Source organism: Peromyscus eremicus, chromosome 23 (assembly GCF_949786415.1).
Source record: "Peromyscus eremicus chromosome 23, PerEre_H2_v1, whole genome shotgun sequence".
Lineage (NCBI taxonomy): Eukaryota > Metazoa > Chordata > Mammalia > Rodentia > Cricetidae > Peromyscus > Peromyscus eremicus.
Window position 1 is genome coordinate 37,407,734 of NC_081438.1, and position 22,344 is coordinate 37,430,077.

At 47.3% G+C, this 22,344-nt stretch overlaps 1 protein-coding gene across 1 annotated transcript in view; it reads right to left on the minus strand.

Moving 5' to 3' along the window:
• Nucleotides 1–3,779: 3,779 nt before the first annotated feature.
• The window catches only part of Flt3 (fms related receptor tyrosine kinase 3), a 56,395-nt gene continuing 37,830 nt past the window's right edge, over nucleotides 3,780–22,344 (minus strand). The window contains exons 15-24 of the mRNA XM_059248976.1: nucleotides 19,450–19,560; nucleotides 18,268–18,421; nucleotides 16,959–17,038; nucleotides 16,180–16,307; nucleotides 11,866–11,988; nucleotides 8,335–8,446; nucleotides 7,866–7,965; nucleotides 5,603–5,708; nucleotides 3,893–3,901; nucleotides 3,780–3,851 (exon numbers count right to left, since the gene is read on the minus strand). Coding sequence (XP_059104959.1) covers nucleotides 3,780–3,851; nucleotides 3,893–3,901; nucleotides 5,603–5,708; nucleotides 7,866–7,965; nucleotides 8,335–8,446; nucleotides 11,866–11,988; nucleotides 16,180–16,307; nucleotides 16,959–17,038; nucleotides 18,268–18,421; nucleotides 19,450–19,560 — 995 coding nt within the window. The remainder of the gene's footprint in view (nucleotides 3,852–3,892; nucleotides 3,902–5,602; nucleotides 5,709–7,865; nucleotides 7,966–8,334; nucleotides 8,447–11,865; nucleotides 11,989–16,179; nucleotides 16,308–16,958; nucleotides 17,039–18,267; nucleotides 18,422–19,449; nucleotides 19,561–22,344) is intronic.

Consider the following 22,344-nt stretch of genomic DNA (forward strand, 5'->3'; position numbering starts at 1 on the left):
GAGATCCCCCTGCCTCTGCCTCCTGAGTGCTGGGATTAAAGGTGTGCACCACCACTGCCTAGCTGACCTCAGGTTTTTAATTTTATTCTTTTAAATGAAGAATCTTTTTTAGACGTATTTACTTATATCATTTTATGTTATTTATATTATGTCTTTTGCCAAGGTGCCTTCTGATTGGTTTGGTAAAGAGCTCGATGGCCAATAGCTGTGCAGGAGAGGCTAGGCCGGACTTCCCGGGAGAGAGAGGAAGAGGAGGGGAATCTAGGCACATATACTATGCCGGCAAGATGCCAGGGAGACACTGAAAAGGTCGGACATATGGTACAGAGTAGAGGTAACTGAGCCACTTGGCAGAATGTAGATTAATAAAAGCAGGTTAATTTAAGTTATAAGATCTAGTGAGGGCCAGGCAGTGGTGGTGCATGCCTTTTAATCCCAGTGCTCAGGAGGCAGAGGCAGGTGGATCTCTGTGAGTTTGAGGCCAGCCTGGGCTACAGATTGAGATCCAGGACAGGCTCCAAAGCTACACAGAGAAACCCTGTCTCGAAACCCGCCCCCCCCCCCCAAAGAGCTAGTGAGACAAGCCTAAGCTTTCATAGTTAATAAGAAGTCTCTGTGTCATTATTTGTGAGCTGACAGTCCCAAAAGAAAGTCCAACTACAGAAGAGGGCATTGGATCCCCTGGAACTGGAGTTATGGACGGCTCTGAGCCACCATGTAGGTGCTGGGAACTGCACACAGGTCTTCTATCAGAGCAACAAGTGCTCCTGCCCGCTCTGCAGCCCCGAGTTCTGTCTTTAAAAGGGGCTAAGATGGTAGGTATTATGTTCTGGGCTTTTTTTTTCCCCCACAAAGAAAGACAAGTAAGTACAATCACTGAACAATGCTGGAGTCCATGTGCAATCTTAAGAGACAACAAGCCTTGGAGACTGCAAATCCCACTGTTTCCGTTTCCTCTGAGGAAACCAGAGCGATCCTCAGAACTCACTTCAGAGAGCCGTGGAGGGTGAAGGAAAGTGATTACAGACTTCTCAGTCACGACTAGCGTCTCACAAATACGCAGACTCGGGGACTTTTCCACACGTCACCAAGGACAAAAAGCACATTTGACAACATGACCAGTGTGGTCGACTGCAGTCGTGGGAAAGCAGAGAGCGTGTGGTGGTTTGGAAGAGAACTGTGTTTGAACACCCAGTTGATGGTGCTCTTGGGGTGTATGTTTTGGAACCTTTATGAGATGTGGCCTTGCCGGAGAAGCACGTCTCTGGGGTGGGCTTTTGTTTGTTTGTTTGAGACAGGATATCAATATTATCCTGGGCTGGCCTGGAACTCATTATGTAGACCAGGCTAGACTTGAATTCAGAGGGATCGTCCTGCCTCTGCCTCCCAAGTGCTGGGATTGAAGGTGTGCACCACCACACCTGGCTGGGGATGCGATTTTGAGGGTTCATGGCCTCTTCCTACTTCCATTTCTCTCCCTGCTCTGCACTGTGGTTGAGGATGTAAGCTCCCAGCTTCCTGATCCAGTGGTCATGCCTGCTGCATGCCCTGCCTACTGCACACCATGCCTGCTGCATGCCCTGCCTACTGCATGCCATACCTGCTGCATGCCATACCTGCTGCATGCCATGCCTCTGCATGCCATGCCTGCTGCATGCCATACCTGCTGCACGCCATGCCTGCTGCATGCCATGCCTACTGCACACCATGCCTGCTGCATGCCATGCCTGCTGCATACCATGCCTGCTGCATGCCATGCCTGCTGCATGCCATGCCTGCTGCATACCATGCCTCTCTGCTGTGACGGACTCTTATCCCCAATTCTTTCTTCCATAAGCTGTTTATCACAGCAACAGAAAGGTAACTAATACAAAGTCTCCCTGCCCCACATCCCCCACTCCCACCTGTGTGTGAGAGGAATACATTAACAAGGTAGGAGAAATACCCTTGACACCAGAACAGGACTTCAGCTAGAGAGGCGTCCAACACTCGTTACATACTAGAGGAGTGTGGCACTTACTAGTCTAAGTAAAAACAACACTAGTGTAATGTTTATCAGCAAACATATCTTATGCTTTTCCATCAGTAGGCTAAAAAGTAGTCAAATGTCTGTACCTAGTACTTCCTGACTACACAAATTGGAATTGAGTGTATGAATTTGTCTAACTCTCCAAACTGCTTAAACTCCAACTTAGAAGAGGACATTTGTCGTAGAAGCTAATTATGGCACCAGATAAGAAAGCTGTATGTGCAGAGACAGCCTGATGAGACAGATAGGAAGTTCTCACAGGTTGCCATGGAGACAGCTATCCTCAGGGTGTGGAGATGGAGGCTGAGGCAGAAGAGGCGGCCAGAAAACCCCAGACACATCCCAGGCCACAGAGGTGGTTTTGGCTGGAGAGAAAACATTATGCAGCTAGTGTTGAGAGGTAAAGCAGAGGAAGAGGGGGGAAAGCTGGACCATCGGAGAGAACTGGACCATGGCACACTCAAGTAAGTGGGTAAGTACTTAGGGAGATGGATCTTGAGGCAGTGGAGATGCATTAGATCAGTGGTTCTCAACCTGTGGGTCACAACCCCCACAGGGGTCACACATCAGATTATCTTGCATATCAGGTATTTACATGACGATTCATAACAGCAAAAAAAAAGTAGCAATTAAAGAATTTCATGGCTGGGGGTCACCACAACATTGAAGAGTCGCAGTGTTAGGAAGGTTGAGAACTGCATTAGACAGAAAAGAGGCTTCGGGAAGAATCAGGTGAAGCCAGGCTTGGTGGCACAGCCTGGAGTCCCAGCACTCGGGAGGTAGAGACAGGACGACCAGAAGTTCAAGGTCTTCCTTGGCTATGTAGTAAATCTGAGGCCAGCCTGGGACACACAGGATCCTGTCTTCGGACAAAACAAAGATCTAAAAGACAGAACCTAGTGGCATCCAGCAATGCAAGGGGACAAATCCAGCCAAATCTATAACCCCGTGGGTGGGAGGTTTCAAAGGATCAGTAGCAAATGGGTGGGAAGAGCGTTAGAGAACGGATTGGATTCAGTGTTGGTTGTCCTCAGCCTGGTGGACTCAGGACACTTTTAATATTCTCATGAAAGGGTCAACCTTCTGCCAGACATGAAGATGCAGGCAGAGGCAGAAGGATCTCAATTTTGAGGCCAGCCTGAGCTACATAATTAGTTCAAAGATGAACTACGAGGAAGCCTCTCCCAGAATGCACTTGCTCAAGAGAAAAACATGAAAACTCACGCACGAGGCCATGAGATCCGGTTAGGGCTTCCCTGAATAGTCTGAGTAAAGGATCAAAGACCAACATGTCTATAGTAGAAAGTTTATTTCCATCCATAAAATATATCACTAAACAGATGAAAAAGTTACATATTATTTTAAAACATAGATTTTTAAAAATCATATTTAGCTTCTCCTTAGCAAAAATGGTTTTTTATTTTGTTTTGTCTTGTTTTATGTATTTACAAGAATATACTATATTTCAGGTACATGGTTTCTCCTTCAAGCCAGCCTGGGAACGCCTCCCGATGTAGGCAGGCTTGCCAATAAATCCCATTATTGGCTTTTCCTGCCTGTGCAGGGGGTGAGCTGATTTTCTAGAAGTCACTTTGGAGACAAGAGTAATGGCAGAGAGCATCTAGAGGAAAGTCCAGCGAAGCAGCAGCCGGTAGGGCGCTTCCTCTGAGGTGAGGCTAGTCTTGGCTCTGTGATCTACAGCCTGTGTAGGGTGGTGGGGGAGGAGGCCTCGCGTCACTAACTTCTTTCTCTATGAATCTTCGCCTGGGCCTGTGGTGACGGCGGCTCTGAGCCTGCCTCTCTGCTGACAGACCGCCTGTTTTGGTAGACGGAAGAATGTTCTGGAACGTTGTCCCCCATGTTCTGATACATCTGGAAAAGGGGAGAGGCAGTAAGGGTGACTGTCTGAACAAGACTCACCTAAAGTATGCCTAAAAGGCAAAGTACTTAAATTAAGCCTTACCTTTATACAGACCATTTAAAAATGTGGATTTAGGGGCTGCAGAGACGGCTCAGTGGTTAAGAGCATCGGCTGCTCTTGCAGAGGACCTGAGTTTGGTTCCCAGCACCCACAAAGTGGCTTACAGCTGTCTGTACCTCGAGCTCCAGGGGATTCAACACCCTCTTCTATTTTCTGAGGGTCCCCATACACACTAATGCACATAAATGAAACATAAATCTTAAGAAAATTAAATTATGAATTTGGGTAGTTTTCTCAGCTTTTCAAAAAGGTTTTATTTACATTTGTTTATGCATATGATCATGTGCCTGCTCGTCAGTCTATGCACCACGTGAGTACAATGCCTACAGAGGCCAGAAGAGGGCGCTGGAGCCCCTGGAACTGGAGTTACAGGAGATTGTGGGCCACCATGTAGGTAGGTACTGGGGAGTGAACTCTGGTCCTCTTAACCACTGAACCATCTCTCCAGCACCTTCCACAGGTTTTGTTTTTTCTTAAATAGCAGCCACTCCTTTTAATGAAAAGTAGGAAGAGGGCAGATGAATTGTCATTATAGAACTGTAATCCTGACCCCACAAGATGTCATCATTAAGGTATTGAACACCACATGAGCTGTAAGTGGTGGAGGCATGATCTGAACCTGGGCTTTGAGAGTTCAAGGCTCCATCCTTGGCTCAACGGTTAGTGAGGCAATCGCAAGATCCTGTTGCTGGAGGATCAGCTAGCTTTGTAACCCATTTTACAGATGGGAACACCGAGGCCAAAGAAGAGACTCGCCATCACCAATGAGGAACAGACAGCAGAGCTGGAATGGTTCCTCACAGCATCAGGCCAGAGCCCTTCCCAGCCCCCATACCCACCGTGACCCAGCTGGGAGGAGTCCATGCTCATGCTTCATGTTGAGTTAGAAAAGGCCAGTGGCTTCTGGAGGAGTTAAGTTTCACTAAGTTGTCTAGTCCTTTGCACTGGACCCTTAAGAGCCCCTACACCCTCAAGACAGGGTTTCTCTGTGTAGCCTCAGCTGTCCTGGAACTCACAGAGATCCACCTGCCTCTGCCTCCCGAGTGCTGCTATCACAGGTGTGAGGCACCACCACCTGGCTCCTTAAGAGCTTTCAACTTATTAATCAGTTGGATGAGATCACAGAAAGTCATGTCGCCCCCCCCTCACCACCCCCCCTCTCCACCCCACCCCCACCCCCCACCCCCCACCCCCCACCCCGGCAAACCACACTAAGAAGTAGGTCTTAGCCAGGCTGTGCAGGCTGTGGTGGCACACAACTTTAATCCCAGCACTTGGGAGGCAGAGGCAGGTGGATCTCTGAGTTCAAGGCCAGCCTGGTCTACAGAGTGAGTTCCAGGACAGTCAGGGCTACACAGAGAAACCCTGTCTTGAACCCGCCCCCGGACCCCCCCCCCCCCCCCGATCCCACCCAAAAAAAGAAGTCGGTCTTGCCGCACACGACCGTGAAAGAGTAATCTAGACAAACTGAAAACTGAGGTGAGGAAGACTGTCTTCCACAGCCGGATCTGAGGACACGGTGCGCATGCGGTCACTCACGTCTCCTTCCTGGGATGACTATCATCACCCCCCCCCCCCCCATCCCTACATACCGCTTCCTCAGCTTCGGCCAGCTGACATCCTAAAAACGAAGTCAGGTTAGGGAAGGATGGCCGCTTTCTTGAGTCAAAAGCCCAGCAGGACTGCATTACAAAGTACCTGGAAGATAAGACAACAGAGGTCAGGTTGAGGAGGTGAAGGGACGCAAATGGACTGCCGTCCACAGTCCACACCCGGGGCAGCGTCCGCAGCTCAGGGCAGCTTGTGCACTGGCTCTGTGGAAAGCATGTATCAGAATTCGTACTACATCAGCATTGGACGATGCGAGAGGTGGAGTCAAACCCTCAGATACTGCAGGCAAAGGAACGCAGCCCCCGAGGGCTGCCTCTTAAGACAGCAAAGTTGCCTGAAGCAAAAGACAGAGCTTTTCTCTGCTTATCTTATTTATTTATGTATTTACTTATAGCCTTGCTATTAGGACAGGCTAGCCCACTGCCTCATGCCTCATCTCTGGAGTACCGGATTACAGGCAAGTGTCCCCTTGCCATTTCTGCTTCCTCCTCCTCTCTCCCTCTCTTAAACTTTTTATTGATTGGTTTTTTTCAAGACAGGATCTCACTATGCAACTCTGGCTGTCCATAAACTCACTCTGTAGACCAGACTAGTCTCAAACCACAGAGATCTGCCTGCCTCTGTCTCCTGGGTGCTGGGATTAAAGGTATGGGCCACCACGCCCAGCCCATATCTATGGGGTGTTTGTTCGTTTGTCTGTCTGTCTGTCTGTCTGTTTGTTTTGAGATGGTCTCACTATGTAGTCTCGCTGGCCTGGCATTCATATATAGACCAGGCTGGCTTCAGCTCAGAGATTCGCCTGCCTCTCTGCCTCCTAAGTGTTGGGATGTTGTGGAATATTCCTTTACACATCATTGCAGAGGAAGCTGGGGATGACTGTCCAGTCAGCCAGATGTCTCTGTCATTTCTAAAGTTTTGGAAGTTGTTTACTCAAGTAATATTTTATCCTTCTTGGGTCCCTGATGGGGATTGAAGACCAGATAGTAATAGTTTTACAGTTTTCCTTGTTACCAAATTCAGAAAAGAAAGAAAAAAAAAAAACTTACATAAGAGATGTAAAGTTTATAAGGTTGAGAAACATAAAAATTAAGTTATTTATCTGAAAGGATGTTTTAAGGTCTAAAAAAGGTATTTTTAGGATGGTAGTACAAGTTATGACAAAAAATGGGTTAGGTTTAAAACTCTGGACCAAGATGGGGTAGATAATGGAGTATTTTCTCTAAATTTGTCAAATACAAATGGACTGGACATTGTAAATGTAATTTTTACCTGATAATTGTTCTTATCATTTACAGTTGTACCGTGTTAGAGTTAAAACCTTTCTTTTTGTATTTATAAAAAAAAGTAGGAAATGTTGTGGAATATTCCTTTATACTGTGTGAAGATGTGTCACTGTGATTGGTTTAATGAAGAGCTGAACGGCCAATAGCCAGGCAAGAGGTACAGCAGGGGTTTCCGGACAGAGAGCTCTGGGAAGAAGATGGTGGAGTCGCCAGGCAGAGAGGAAACAGGATGGGAGTACAGAGTAAAGGTAATCAAGCCACATAAAAGAACACAGATTAAAATATGGGTTAATTTAAGTTATAGGAACTAGTTAAGAGCAAGCCTAAGCTAAGGCCGAGCTTTTATAATTAATAATAAATCTCAATGTCATTTTTTTTTTTTATGAGCTGGTGGTTCAAAAAGAGAAGTCTATCTACACCGGGATAAAAGGCATGTGCCACTCTACCAAGCTTTTTCTGCTTTTAGCAATCAAGGGCTGGAGAGATAGCTTAGTGGTTAAGAGCACTGACTGCTCTTCCAGAGGTCCTAAGTTCAGCTCCCATCACCCACATGGCTCACAACATCTATAATTGTAGTCCCATGGGATCCAATGCCCTCTTCTGATGTGTAGATGTACATGCAGACAAAAATACCCATATACATAAATAAGTCTTAAAAAAACAAAAAGAGACCTAAGCAATGTAATAGGAAAGTGATTTTCAGTTGGGTGTGGTAGTGCATGACTTTAATCCCAACACTTGAGAGGCAAAGGTAGGCAGATCTCTGAGTTCAAAGCCAGCCTGTTTTACAGAGTGAGTTCAAGGACAGCCAGGGTACACAGATAGACCATCTCAAAAGACCAAAACCAAACCAAAAAAGCAATCAAGTTTGGTTTTTTTGTTTTGTTTTTTTGTCATGCATTTGGAAGATTTACAGCACACAATAACGTCTGCTATTAACCCCCAGTCTTACTGTACTCACATCTCTTCCGTAGCGTAGAATGGCTGGTCCATTTTAAATCCACTCTGAATCAGTTTATAGAAGTTAGCATCCACAGGAATGCCAGGGTAAGGGTTCACACCTGAGAAAAACACGAGCTCAGTGGGGCCGAAGAAACACTGGTTTTCCCGTTCATTTTTGTGGTTGTTGTTTATACATTCTGTTAGCAAACAGGCAAAGAGGACACACCAGTGGCCGACCCACCCTGGATGGGGGCTGCAACTGGACCCAGAAGTCCCAAGGCCTCCTAATCAGCCGTAGTGAAGGCAGATCTCTGGATGTCAGCAACCAACCAACAGTGGCAACAGACAGGAGACTAGAAGCCCCCGGATTGGTTGCGTGGTATTTCACCCACCCGCTGACTTGGAAGACAGGAGGGTGGAGGAGGGGTGCCGCCGGAGTGGGAGAAACAAAGCCAGAGCCTGGGGAGACCTGCCAAGTGCACACATACCCAGGGAGAAGATCTCCCAGAGAAGGATTCCGAAGGACCAGACATCACTCTTGATTGTGTAGATACCTTCAAATAAGCTCTCAGGCGCCATCCACTTCACAGGTAACCGTGCCTGCGTCAAATACAAGAGAGGACGGTGAAGTTGCCACGTGCAGACTCATGGGTTTTTAAGTGTTTGTTTTTAACTTTATGTGTCTGCATAGATGTGAGTGCACCATGTGCATGCAGTACCAGAGGAGTCCAGAAGGGGGTGCCAGGTCCCCTGGAACTGAAGTTCTAGTGGTTCTCAACCTTCCTATCGCTGCGACCCTTTAATACAGGTCCTCATGTTGTGGTGACCCCCAACCACAAAATTATTTTGTTGCTACTTCATAAGTGTCATTTTGCTACTGTTACGAATTGTAATGTAAATATTTGACCTGCCACCACTCCTTATCAAAATGTACATCTCTAAAAGTCATCTTGGACACAGGCTCATGCTTGGAATTGGCAAGTGTAACAGTAATGACTTTCCATTAAGGTGGAGCTCATCATTTGCTGGGAGACAAACAAGTTCACGCCAAAGAGCAGAATCCTTTACCAGAGTGTTTCTCAGAACTGAGTGGACGTGTCATCCTTGAGGATGTGGTGAGGGACTTAAGTCGTCACATCTAGAAATAACATTAGGCTGCCCTCTGTGGCTTCCAGCAGCCTGAAAGGGCGGTGTGTGTGTGTGTGTGGTGGTGGTGGTGGGGGAGGCTTGCCTTAGTCTGTGCAGCCTTTGATTTGAATCCAGACACAGTGACTAATTCCTGAGGCACAGGGCTTTCTTCTGATTTGGCCTCAGGAATCTTTATGGTGCATGTGTAATCAGCCAGGCAAAAGCAGACTCCCAGAAAGAAACCCTCTTTTAAATCCTATGCAAATAGAGTCACGGAATGAGTCAAGTGGCCATGTGGGTCACTTGACGCATTAATAGAAGGCTCTGAATGGAATTCACCTCCCCACATGAGAATCCACTGGGGAACCAACTCCGTGGGGATTCAACATAACCACACGGAGCAGTCAGCTTATTATAACTGCAGTTATAACCACTGGGAACTGTTTTCAGCCATCTGAGATGAGATTTAATGAGTTTTCACATTTTGGGGCATTTACCCTCAGTAAAGGGCTTTGGCGTTGGTTTTCTGGGAAGCAAATTCAGAATCCTCTAGGAGGCACGCCGCCACAGCGAGTGACATGGTTCATGGTCTACGTGCTCACAGCCACGCCTTCAGCAACTGCAGGCAAGCTGCTCCCCTCTGCCTCAGTTTCCTCTTCACAGAGCAGCTACTTTCAGAACCAAGTGAGTTTGTAAAATGCCTGAGAGAGTGCTGAGCACAGAGGAGACGCTGGACCAGCCTTGGCTGCTTTTTTCTCACAAACAGGGATGCTAACACCGAGAGAAACCCCCAGCACCAAATGAGCAAACGAAGAAGCCGCTGAGGGCCTTAAACCCAGGTGTAATTCCTTCCTCATCCCGAGGCTTGAACCAAAGCCTCACACAGGCCAGGCAAGAGTGCTTTGCCCGAGAGACACCTCATCCCCTTACTGTTCTTTTCATTCATTCTATTCTTTAAAAAGACATTTGTTTGGGCTGGAGAGATGGCTCAGAGGTTAAGAGCACTGCTTGTTCTTCCAAAGGTCCTGAGTTCAATTTCCAGCAACCACATGGTAGCTCACAACCATCTATAATGAGATCTGGTGCCCTCTTCTGGCCTGCAGGGATATGTGCAGGCAGAACACTGTACACATAATAAATAAATAAATCTTAAAAAAAGACATTTGTTTATTATTTTATGCATGTGAGTGCTCTATCTGCATGTACATCTTTATGCTAGAAGAGGGCATCAGATCCCACTATAGATGGTTGTGAGCCACCATATGAGTGCTGGGAATTGAACCCCATGGCATACAATTTTTAAAGAAAGAAAGAATGAAGGGCTGGAGAGATGGCTCAGCAGTTAAGAGCACTGGCTGCTCTTCCAGAGGACCTGAGTTCAATTCCCAGCACCCACATGGCAACTCACAACTATCTGTAACTCCAGTTCTAGGAGATCTGGCACCTTCACACCCATGCATATAAAATGAATTTAAATAAATCATTTTTTAAAAACTTTATGCCAGGCAGTGGTGGCACACACCTTTAATCCCAGCACCTGGGAGGCAGAGACAGGTGGATCTCTGAGTTCAAGGCCAGCCTGGCTTACAGAACAAGTTCCAGGACAGCCAGGAATACACAGAGAATCTGTCTCGGAAAAAAAAAAGTTTTAAATCATGTTTTAATTTATTCAAGTGCATGTGTGTTGGCACTGGGGAGGGTACATGCCACAGCACACAGGTGAAGGCTAGAGATCAACTTGTAGGATCCTGGTTTTTTTCACCATGTGGGTCTGGCGGATAGAACTCAGGTCCTCAGGCTCGGTGGCAAGTGCTTTTACCTGCTGAGCCATATCTATCTCTCTATCATCTATCTATCTATCTATCTATCTATCTATCTATCTATCTATCTATCATCTATCTATCTATCTATCTATCTCTCTATCATCTATCTATCTATCTATCTATCATCTATCTATCTATCTATCATCTGTCTATCATCTATCAATCTATGCATCTATCAATCATCTATCATCTATCTATCTATCAATCATCTATCATCTATCTATCTTCTATCTATCATCTATCTACCTACTACCTGCCTATCATCTATGTACCTTTCTCTCTTTCTTTCTTTCTTTCTTTCTTTCTTTCTTTCTTTCTTTCTTTCTTTCTTTCTCTCTCTCTCTCTCTCTCTCTCTTTCTTTCTTCTGCCTTAAACATTTATTTTACTTCATCATACTTTAAATTTATTTTAAATTATGTGTGAGTATGTGCACATGAGTGTAGTTAGTGGAGGGGCCAGAGGCTTTGGATTCCCTGGAGGTGGAGTTATAGAATGTGGTGAGTTTCCTGACATGGGTGCTGGCAATCCAACTTGGGTCCAATGGAAGAGCAGTAGGTGCTCCTAACCACTGAGCCATCTCTCTAGTTCCCTTCCTTCCTTCCTTCCTTCCTTCCTTCCTTCCTTCCTATCATAACTATTATTATTATATTAATAGTTAACTACAGTGCCTTTACATTTTATAGTTAATATCTGTGTGTTCCTGCTCTAGGAAAAAAAAAAAGCCTGTTGTACATGTTAGCTTCTCTCACGATCGGAAACATAACTCAACAGCCACTTTATAGCTAAGGAAACTGAAATAGGTCCTGGTAAGGGCGTTTTTGGTTGTTGTTATTGTTTTTTTTTTAACATGAAGACCACAAGCCAAGCCAGAGTGGATCTATTCTGAGTAGCCAGCCCAGGAAGAGACGTGTGGCTCTGTTGCTCAACTTTCGTTAAGCGCAGAACAGCCTTTGCAGCCTAAATCAGCAAAGCGCTGGGAGGCTCTTTTCTGTGTTGCCATAAATTAAAAACTCATTGCAGCGAGTGCAGATGTTTCCTGTACGAGTGCCAAAAAGCAAACGGCTCACATTGCCCCTGACGACGTAGCTGGAGTCGCTCAGGATGTCTCGGGCCAGTCCGAAGTCGCAGATCTTAACCACCTTCCCGTGGGTGACCAGCACGTTCCTGGCCGCCAGGTCTCTGTGGACACACTAGAAGAAAGAAGCCAGAATGACCATGGCTGGGACATATACTTCCAGAGAGCAAGGTCTCCTCAAGTTTCAGGCTCACACTAGTTATAGGGGACAGTGTGTGGCCGTGACTGGCACACACCCCAAGAACACAGTGGCCGATTCCTCAGTTACTTCAACCTCAGTCCTTTGAGTCTCAACAAGGCATCCTTGGAGCCATAAGCAAAAGCAGTACCAAAGATGCCTTCAGTGAGCCCCAAAGAAGCTTCTAGCAGCTGTCTTCCGGTGCGTGAGTGTGAAGAACTGAGTCTCTTCTGGATAAAGAAACGGCTTTAAGAAGAAAACTGTGTAATACCTGACAGGCCTCATGGTGCAATGCTAGCACTTGGGAGGCTGAGGCAGGAGGATTTCCAAGTTTGAGGCCAGCCTGGGCTACACAGAAAGGTCCTGTCTCTAAATAAGCAAATGAACACACTAATGTCAAATAAAGTACTCAGAAGAAATTATTTTGGGGGGCCGAAGGGACGATGGCTCAGTGGGAAAAAGCATTTGCCACATAAACTTGATGACCTGAGTTAGATCCCTGGATCCCACAGTGAAAGGAGAGAATCAACTCCCGAAGTTGTCCTCTGACTTCTATTCATACACCATGGCATGCATGCACTCACGTTCACACACACACACACACACACACACACACACACACACACACACACACACACGCGCGCGCGCGGGGGGGGGGGGAGTTGCAGGTAGGTTTGTGAAAATAGAGCTACAGCTCCCTGAAGGGGAATGAACTCTTTGGAAGAAGATGCTGGAGAAGGCATGGCACCCACAGGGGACCAGTGTGCTCCCTTCAACCTTTGAAAGGACAAAATCACACAGATGAAAATGCCTGTGTGGCACTCCTCCTGCTCACCTTCTCCAAGACCGGTTTGTTTGTTTGTTTGTTTGTTTGTTTGTTTGTTTGTTTGTTTCATGTGGCAGCCCCTTGCAGTCTGCCCCTTTCCCCGACATGCCCTCCCGGCTACCTGCCCTGTCCATCTTGTCCATAGCTGCTCTGGGAAAGGCCCTGATGGCCAGCTAGGCGCCCGCCCTGCCTGGACTTCCTTCTGTCCTTCCCCTGAGTTCCATCTGAAGCTTCCCTGCTCCCTCTCCTGTTCCTCATTCTTTCTCCACCACAGCTCTTCATCCCACTCTCTTCCAGGCCTCCATGTCCTCCATCGAGGCACTTCCACTAACCCTAGGGATGCAACGGACACCACTCAAGTTTCAGTTATCACTAAAGACTTCTTCTGTACTTCAGATAGGCATGTGGGCCATCTCCTTCCCTGGGCTATCCCCACCACGACCTTCTGCAGATCTAAGTGACTGCCTTTATCCAAATGGCTCCCTCCAGACCCACATTCCCTAAACATCCCATGTGCCCTGCTGTTTTTCTTTGTTCAAAACTTGCCCCAGCTGCTGCAGGAACTCTCACCTGAAGCCTTTTCTTCCCTGTCCCTCACTGGCCAGATCTGTCATTCGTGTTCCACATTAGTTCAGTGACAAAATTTATCACAGGACACGGATCTGATTTGTATGTCTGCTTGTCTTTCCTTTATCAACATAAAATCTATGGGACCAGAAGTCACCTCCTCACTGCAACTCTGCTCCAACACAGTGTCAGCATATGTGTGATGGAGTCATGGAGCAGGAAGGACACAATGCTGGCTGGGACTCAGAGGTGAAGTCCCACAGTGAAGACAAATGGGTCTAAAAATTGGACATTCTTCAAAGGATCATGTTAGAACATGCCTAGGAGTAAAAAGACAGGAAGCCGGTGCCCTTGACAAATACAGATTCTCTTCAACCTGCTTTTGGGTTGCCCCTTCCCCAGGTCCACTGAAAGCAGAGAACAGGTGAAAAATGTACCACTGGCCATTGTAGCTCAGCAGCATGGGGTACTACTGATCCCCTTCATGGTCACAAGGGCTGGCCATAGTCTCTGCCACTGCCTAGCATCATGAGAGAGGAGTGGACTGCACACACTAGGCCCGGGAAAGCATAAATCCAAAATTCCAAGTACTGGTCCCATTGAACATATGGTTCTTACACCATCTTCAAGTTGAAAGTCTCAAGTGGGATCATGGAAGGAGAGAACTGTGTTAGCTTTACAGCTAGCAAACTGGGACAGGCAGCCAAGGCAGACGCTCTCCACATCTTTATAAAGCACCACGGTTCATGTGGAGGTGAACTATCAATAAAGTGGGCAGGGAGCTCCAGGAAAGGAGAATCCCAACAGCAGTGAAGGAGGAGCACTCATCAGGTACGTGAGGCGAGAAACCCTGCTGAGGAGAAACCCTGCTGAGGAGAAACCCTGCTGAGGAGAAACCCTGCTGAGGCAGTGAGTTTTTCATGGAAGAAAACAGAGTTGAGAACATCTTTCCAAAGTCAGAGAGAAACAGGACAAGGAGAGGTGGAGAATAAGAAATCTAAAGAAAAAAGTGGGGGTGGGGGTTGAAAGAGAAAGGAATGGCAGGGGGGTCCAGACATTATCACTCCCAAATCCAGAGCCCCAGAATGCTGGTTATCTGAACTTAGGTATCAGCAGACGTGAGGGGGGGCAGGGGAGCAGGGGGATAAGAAGGGGTTTCTCTGCAGCTCATTATCCTCCTGAAGACTGATCTGCCAGAGGCAAACAAATGGCCTCAAATTCTTATTGAAATACCATTAGCCAGAAGACTCAAGTTCACCCCACAGAGAAGCCTGGAAATCAAACACCACGCCCAGAGCCCAGAGGGCCTTTGTCCCAGACCATCATCTGTCCTTCGTCATTTCATTTAGTTTTCTTATTTTTTGCGGTGCTGAGGGTTGAACTCATGGCCTCTGCCATTCTATACAAGTGCTCGACCAGCAAGCTACACCTTCAGGATCCAACACACACTGAAGAGAGCACTGAGACTAACACCACGACTTCCCTGGGACTCCTGTACCAGACTGGGACTGCTGAGACATCTAGTCTTCTGCACTGAACAACTACCAGATTCTTGTCCTTTCCACTGGGAGACGGCCACTGTTGGACCTCTGAGACCACTGCCTGGAAGTCATTCCAATAAATCCCTATATACATACATATATATATGTGTGTGTGTGTGTGTGTGTGTGTGTGTGTGTGTGTGTGTAATTTTCTACCAGTTCTGTTCCTTTAGAGAACCCTAATTAATATACTATCCCTCTGAAATACACACCTCTATCACTATGGAGAAACTCTGTAAGATACAACAACCTCGCCCTTCTTTGCTTTCCGATATTTTGTGTAGCACACACACAGGTGTAAAAACTTTGTATGTTTTTTCACCTGCTAATTTGTTTATTACCACTTTACCGCAGCAGACGTAAAGATCTGAGGCTTTGGTGTGACGGAGAAACCCCCTGTGTCGCTACAAGGGAGCCAGTGGTGCAAGGGAGGCCCCAGAGAATGGCTTTGATGACGTACAGTGTGCAATGGCGGGGACCGGCAGGGGAGAACCAGCAGCATGAAGTACCCTGGGAGATCAAGGTGCAGTTCTCGTGAACAGGGGACTAGCGGCTGTGAAGAGAAACGTTCTGCAGTGCTGAGGCTAGCCCAGGCTACACACAACCAGGTTGTTAGCTGGTTGGGAGGCAGAACTAGCCAACGTTGGGCCTCCTCACGCCCTGAATACAGGGCACAGCCTGAATTCCTGTGTCAGCGGGGATGGCGACGCCATGGTTCTTCCCATGGGGCTTCTCAGGGACTTGCTGTGAACTTCCTAGACATTCCACAGGATTTTGGCTCTACCAAGGGGCCCTGGGCCCTTGTGCTACAGAGACTCCATTGTAGATGAGACAGTGTCAGGGGCAAGAGAACAGACATTAAGGGAGGGATATTTCTTTCCTTTTTGGGAGGTGGTGGTGGTGGTGGTGGTGGTGGTGGTGGTTTTGAGACTGGGTTTCTCTGTGTAGCTTTGGAGCCTGTCCTGGATCTTGCTCTGTAGACCAGGGTGGCCTCGAACTCAGAGATTCGCCTGCCTCTGCCTGGGATTAAAGGCATGCACCGCCACCGCCCAGCTTAAAGGAGGGATGTTAAAATGAATAAGAGGCAAACTTTGCAAAAGCATATCTCTTTTCCACAGCTACATGCACACATACCCTTCTCTTTAAATTCTCTTTTTACACTTCCTGCTCGTTCTCTCATTAAAAGGCGCTTACCGACTTGAACTCCAGGAATTCCATGCCTTTGGCCACTTGATACGCAAAGCAAAGAAGGTCTTCAAACGTCAGCACATTCAAATCTTCTTCTTCTTCCAGCCTCTTCTGGTTCTCATATGCAATCTCATCTGTAAAACAGATCCATTCTTCACTTCTCCCCAACACTAGGCCTGCCTTCTCGGGCCTCTCCGGGACGTAGCTAAGGAGGCAGGCGGTGTGGAGGTGTGCAGATGTTTCTAAGAGGCCTTTAGCTTGATCTGCCCTCCTGCTCTCGGCTCAACAGACCAAATCCTATGGCGTCACCCACACAAAAGGTCCATTATACAAAGAGGAGGGATTAGTTGACATTCCGAAATCGAAAGGAACTACCAACCCTCCCCAGAAGGCCAGGTTCCTGGGCGTGAGGATGGAATTGCCTCTGCTTTAATCCTTACACAAGAGGTGACCCCAGGGGGCTGGAGAGGTGGCTCAGTGGTTAGGAGCACCAGCTGCTCTTCCAGAGGTCCTGAGTTCAATTCCCAGCAACCACATGGTGGCTCACGACCATCTATAGTGGAGTCTGATGCCCTCTTCTGGCATAAAGACATACATGCAGACAGAGCACTCATATACATAAATTAATTAGTTAAAAAATAAAGATGATCCAAGTGTTCAGGTGGAAGCTCCATCTCAGAGAACATACGCACGCACAGAAAATGTAATTTAAAAAAGGCTTTTAAAAAGCTGTATGTAACTCTTAGACTCATTTCAAAGTGCTACCAATGACGAGAAATTATTACCTTCAGAATGAAGTGAATTCCCGTTGAACCCTGAGACATCCAAGGCCGGATGTATCTGAACTTCTCGTGAACCAGGCATACTATTAAAAATAAATTTGTTTCTTTGTTATTTACATTGTTCCTCTGAGCAGGCATTTTATTAGAAAAAGCGCAATTCATCAGAGGAACGGATTCCAGTTACAAATGGACTTTTAAATGGAAAGCATACTGCCAGCTTGTCAACAGGACCCTGTGTACATTAAGAGCATCTGTGTGCTGGGGTTCACAGACCCAACCTGGATAAGAGAGGTCATTCAGTCACTGTTGCACTGTAAGCTGGGTACTTAAAACAGAAATTGGGGCAGCAAACGATTTGCTATGTCCTGAAGTTGACAAAAGGAAGGAGCCAGTTCCGGCTGGTGCTAAGTCATTTTCCCTAAGTTCATACAGTACAGAGCTTATCAATGAAGTGCTTTGCTATCTTTTTACGTGAACATGTTTGATCTCTGGGTTTCTGCTGTGCTGTGATGTAGCCAGGGCCTGGTGCACGCTGGGCATGTGCTTGCTTGGCTACGAAGGCGCACCCCAGCTCAGCACCCTCTTTTTAAGCCGGCTTCTGTAAAGCATGCTTCCCTCCTCTGTGGAATAAACAAAGAGCCGTACAGATCCTCTTCCCAAGCACATCAGACAGATGTCTGCACCAAACGGGCCACGACTCAGTGTTTCCCAACACCTGAGTCCATCCCAAGCTATAATCTACTGTTGGAAAATGGCTTAATGCTTCCAGTACGTGGATATTCTAAATGAACTGCCAGGTTATTTAACACCCTAGTGACCAAAATGAGGCAAAGGAGCTAATTACTGGTCACCTACATCCGTGTTAGGGTAGTTTCTCCGTTCAGAGTGTGTACGGCTGGCTGGGGATGAGGCTCAGTGGTGGAGGATGTGTTGAGCATGCATTGTGCCCTGAGTTTGACCCCCAGCACTACAACCCCACCCCACAGATAATATATAAAATACAAATAAACAAATAAGTCAGGCATAGTAACAGGTGAGCAGTAATAACCAGTGATAATAATAGAGTGCAACGTTGATAATAATTATTTGTAAAGTTACTTAAAACTTAAGGATTGTTTTTCTCTGGACTTTTCTCTGTCATATTTTTGGAGCATGGTTTCCGGTAGGTAACTGAAACTTTACTAAGCAAAACAAGAGATCATGGGACTGAAGTCCACAGCACAGACAAATGATGGCCTGAGGTCACAGCATCTGCCAGCGCTTGTACGTCTGTCCCCGAGTGTAGAGTCATAAAGGCCCACGTGTCTCTTACCTGGAATTTGAATGTGACTGGAAAGTGGGGTAAAAACTGAAATTATGCTCCTTAAAGATCTCTGTCCATGTCCTGTGAAACTTTTCTCTTTTACTTCTCAGATAGTTGAGGAGGTCGCCATAGCAACAGTACTCAAAAATCAAGTACACTGGCCCTGCAACAGTACAGTTTTAGTTACAGGTAAATTAAAGTCACAGGTTGTTCTTTCAGAAGCCAGTCTAGCACAACAGAGCCTATGGCTTTTCAGCGCTCCCCTTCTGGAAAGTACTTTTTTCTTTGTTTGTTTTGTTTTCAAGACAGGGTTACTCTGTGTACCCCTGGCTGACCTAGAACTCGATCTGTAGCCCAGGCTGGCCTCGAACTCACAGAGAATCGCCTGCTTCTGCCTCCCGAGTGTTGGGATTAAAGGCATGGGCTACTACACTGGGCCCAGAAATTACTTTTTATGAGCTGTATCTTTTTTAAAAAAACTTTATTTATTATATATGTATAGAGTGTGCTGCCTACATGTATGCCTGCAGGCCAGAAGAGAGCAACAGAACTCATTATGGATGGTTGTGAGCCACCATGTGGGTGCTGGGAATTGAACTCAGGACCTCTGGAAGAGCAGCCAGTGCTCTTAACCTCTCTCCAGCCCCATGAGCCGAATCTTAAATTTTACATTCAATCTCAGTCAATTCAAACATCTGTGTCTTATAGCCTTTCTCTTGAGCTCTGAACATAGGACCTCACCATCTCCAATGGGCGTGTGTGGTGAGCTCCGAAACTAATTTCACTACTGCATTTAGTCCGTCCTCACAGCTCAGATACCACCACGTGAATGTGTAGGGTGGAGGCTGTTTTTCAGGAGGTTAGAATTCCGTGATAGATAGAGTAGGTGAAAAAGAGGGCCATGTGCTCTACGAACTGGCCAACGTCTAACCCCACTTGAACTGGGACTGACGAAAGAGCGAAAACAGGAAACAAAGCCTGGGCAGTGGTGGGACACACCTTTAATCCCAGCAGGTGGATCTCCGAGTTCGAGGCCAGCCTGGTCTATAGGGCTAGTTCTAGGCCAGCCAGGGCAGTTACACAGAGAAACCCTGTCAAAGGAAGAAAGGGAGGAAGAAAGGGAGGAAGGAAGGAAGGGAGGGAGGGAGGGAGGGAGGGAGGAAGGAAGGACATTCTATCTGCAGACATTACCTGACAGCGTGCACGCCCCCAGCAGATTCACGATGTTGTCATGGTGACCCAGCTGAGTCATCATTTTGAGCTCCGACATGAGCGCCTCCTTCTCACAGCTATCCGCTTTTTCTGTTAATGGGGGAGCAGAAACAGTGTTGACCTCCAGTACCTGTGTGTTGTTTTATAAATCAAAGTTTTCCCCAGTTCAGATCACACCTTACGTAAATTCAAACACGACTTTTGATAATAATGTCCTGTGTTTTCAGACAGAATTCAAAGGCAGGAGTTATAAATGTTGACTATATGAATATATCCTTTTCTTAGACCTTCCTTGAGACAGGGTCTCAGTATTAGCCCTGGCTGGCCTCGAACTCACCACGTAGATTAGGGTGGCCTCAAAGCCTAATCTACTGAGAGTTGCCTACTTCTACCTCCTGGGGTCAAAGTATGCACTTTCATGTCCAGCAAGAATATAGACTTCTACTAGATTTTTCCCCGGACCAACAAAAATAACGCCCCCATCCCCACCCCATCTCTCAAACCAGGCAGACAACACGATTTTCCTAGCGGAAGAAGCTGCCAGGTGGTTACGTGGCTGACAGGAAGGGCAGGGGGAGCTTCAGCAAGTATAGTTGTCTCTAACATGTAGCTGGTCCTCAGGCCTAGAAACTTCCATTTGTAAATATGTCTGATGGGAAGTCGGAAAAGACAATGCACGTGCATTTTAGCCAATGCAGTCTCTCCAGGGGACGGACCCAAACAGTGTGGTGAACTGTACTCACGACCTGGCCAGGAAGTGAGCACAAGGGTGTTCCAGCGCGCCTGTCACTGAGGCCAGTGTAGCTGCTGGGGGCACCCCTGCCCCGGTGGGCTTTGAAGCCCCAGGGACAAGGGTAGCATCTTTCCTTGGAATCTCTGCTCCAGGCTCCATGTACTCTTGGTTCTATGCCAACACTGCCGTTTCACAGAAGGCACCTGATCATCTGGGATTCTGGTATCTGCCAAGGGGACGGTGGAACCAACTTCCCAAAGAAACTGGAGGATGGCCACACAAGATAAAGGACGTGCAGTAAGTGCTGTGGGGTTCCACCAGGGGGACACTGAACAGCCTGAGGAGGCAGGAAGAGTGGTCCGCTGGACCCTGGGGGAAGCTGAGTGAGTCTCCCTCAGTGGGACTGGGCATAAAAGACCACACTGCAGGCTGAAGCAGCAGAACACACAGTATTAAGACGGAACAGCGCGGGAAACACCGTATGCCACTTTCAGGAGGCTTTGGTCTGATACAGCAGGGGAGATGTGAACTGCAGAGCTGTGCTAGAGTCTGGAATTCTGAGAGAGGTCTATACAGTGCTCTTGTGACTTGCTGCAGAAAACTTGATTCCCTTTTTTTTAATGGTAGCATTGAACTCAGGGCTTCAAGCACACCGAGTATGTTCTACTACATAGCGACATCCATAGCCTCTAGGGACTCTTGTCCATGGCGTGAGAGGAGGCTTCCCTAAGGAAGTGATCTCTAAGCTGACGTCTGAAAGATGAGCGGATTCCTAAAGCGAAAGGGGAAGAGCAGGTGGAAGAGGTCACCTGTGCGAAGACTGGGGGTGGGGAAGAAGCCTGGCACTGTGCGGAACCGAAAGGAGGCGTGCTGAGAAGGAGAGGTGGAAAGGCTGAGCTGGGGCTGAACTGCTCAGGGTTGTGGGAACCATTTTCAGAGCAATAGAAAGCCACTGGGCAGCCGGGCAGTAATGGCGCACACCTTTAGTCCTAACACTCAGGAGGCAGAGGCAGGTGGATCTCTGAGTTTGAGGCCAGCCTGGTCTACAGAGCGAGTTCCAGGACAGCCAGGGCTACTCGGAGAAACCTTGTCTCAAAAACAAACAAACAAAAAAAAAAAGAACGAAAGAAAGCCAAGGGTAATGCCATGCAGGAAGATGGTGTGATCTGTTCTCCATGACGGTCACGCAGCACCTCGGCACACAGTCCCCAGCAGAAGATGCTGGGTGCCTGCTTTGGAAGCTACCATTGGTGGCCAGGACAGACAGAACTGGATCACCATGGAGGCAGGAAACCTGCTGGGGAAGGGTGGAGGAGGACCAGTGACAAGCACCTGCTTCCTCGTTTCTCTCACTGTGTGGGACGCAGTCTCACTGAAGTGACACAGTAATCACTAGGTTGGAGTAGAGATGGGGTCCAGGGTTGGGGGACTTCAGCATGGATGAGTAACACTGAGATGAGTATCTGGGCCCATGAAGCCAAGGCTTAGAAGGGACATGGTTATGAGAGCTCTTGATACAGTAGATGAAGCTGTGTTCTCGAGGGCAGCCCACGGTGAGTGTGTGGAGTAAGTGGAGGGAAGAGGAACTGCACACAGGAAGCTGATGTCGGCACTACTACGATAACCACGCTACGTAACCAGCCTAGGACCCTGCAGCAGGGGAACGGACAACGGAAATGTGCTCCACAGGATGGGTTATTCAGCTGTGAAGAACAGGATTATGCCATCTGGAAGAAGATGGATGGAACCAGAGACTGTCACGTTAAGTAAAAAAGACAAAGATCGAGGGTCATCTCTCACATGTAGAATCTAGATAAAAAAGGAAAAGGCACAGAAGTAGAAGGGAGCCACTTGGGAAGAGGAAATGGACCAGTCGGAGGAAGAGACTGATAAGAGAGGGCGATGGGAAGTGGTGAACAGGACCAGAGTATGTTTTAGATATATGTACGAAAATGCCAGAGTTGGGGATTTAGCTCAGCGGTAGAGCACTTGCCTAGCAAGCGCAAGGCCCTGGGTTCGGTCCTCAGCTCTGAAGAAAAAAAAAAAAAGCCACAATGACACCCTTTATTTTGTGGACCGAAGATGCGCTCATGAAGAAAAACAATGTAAGAGAAAGCTACGTGTTACCCAGATTTAACAAG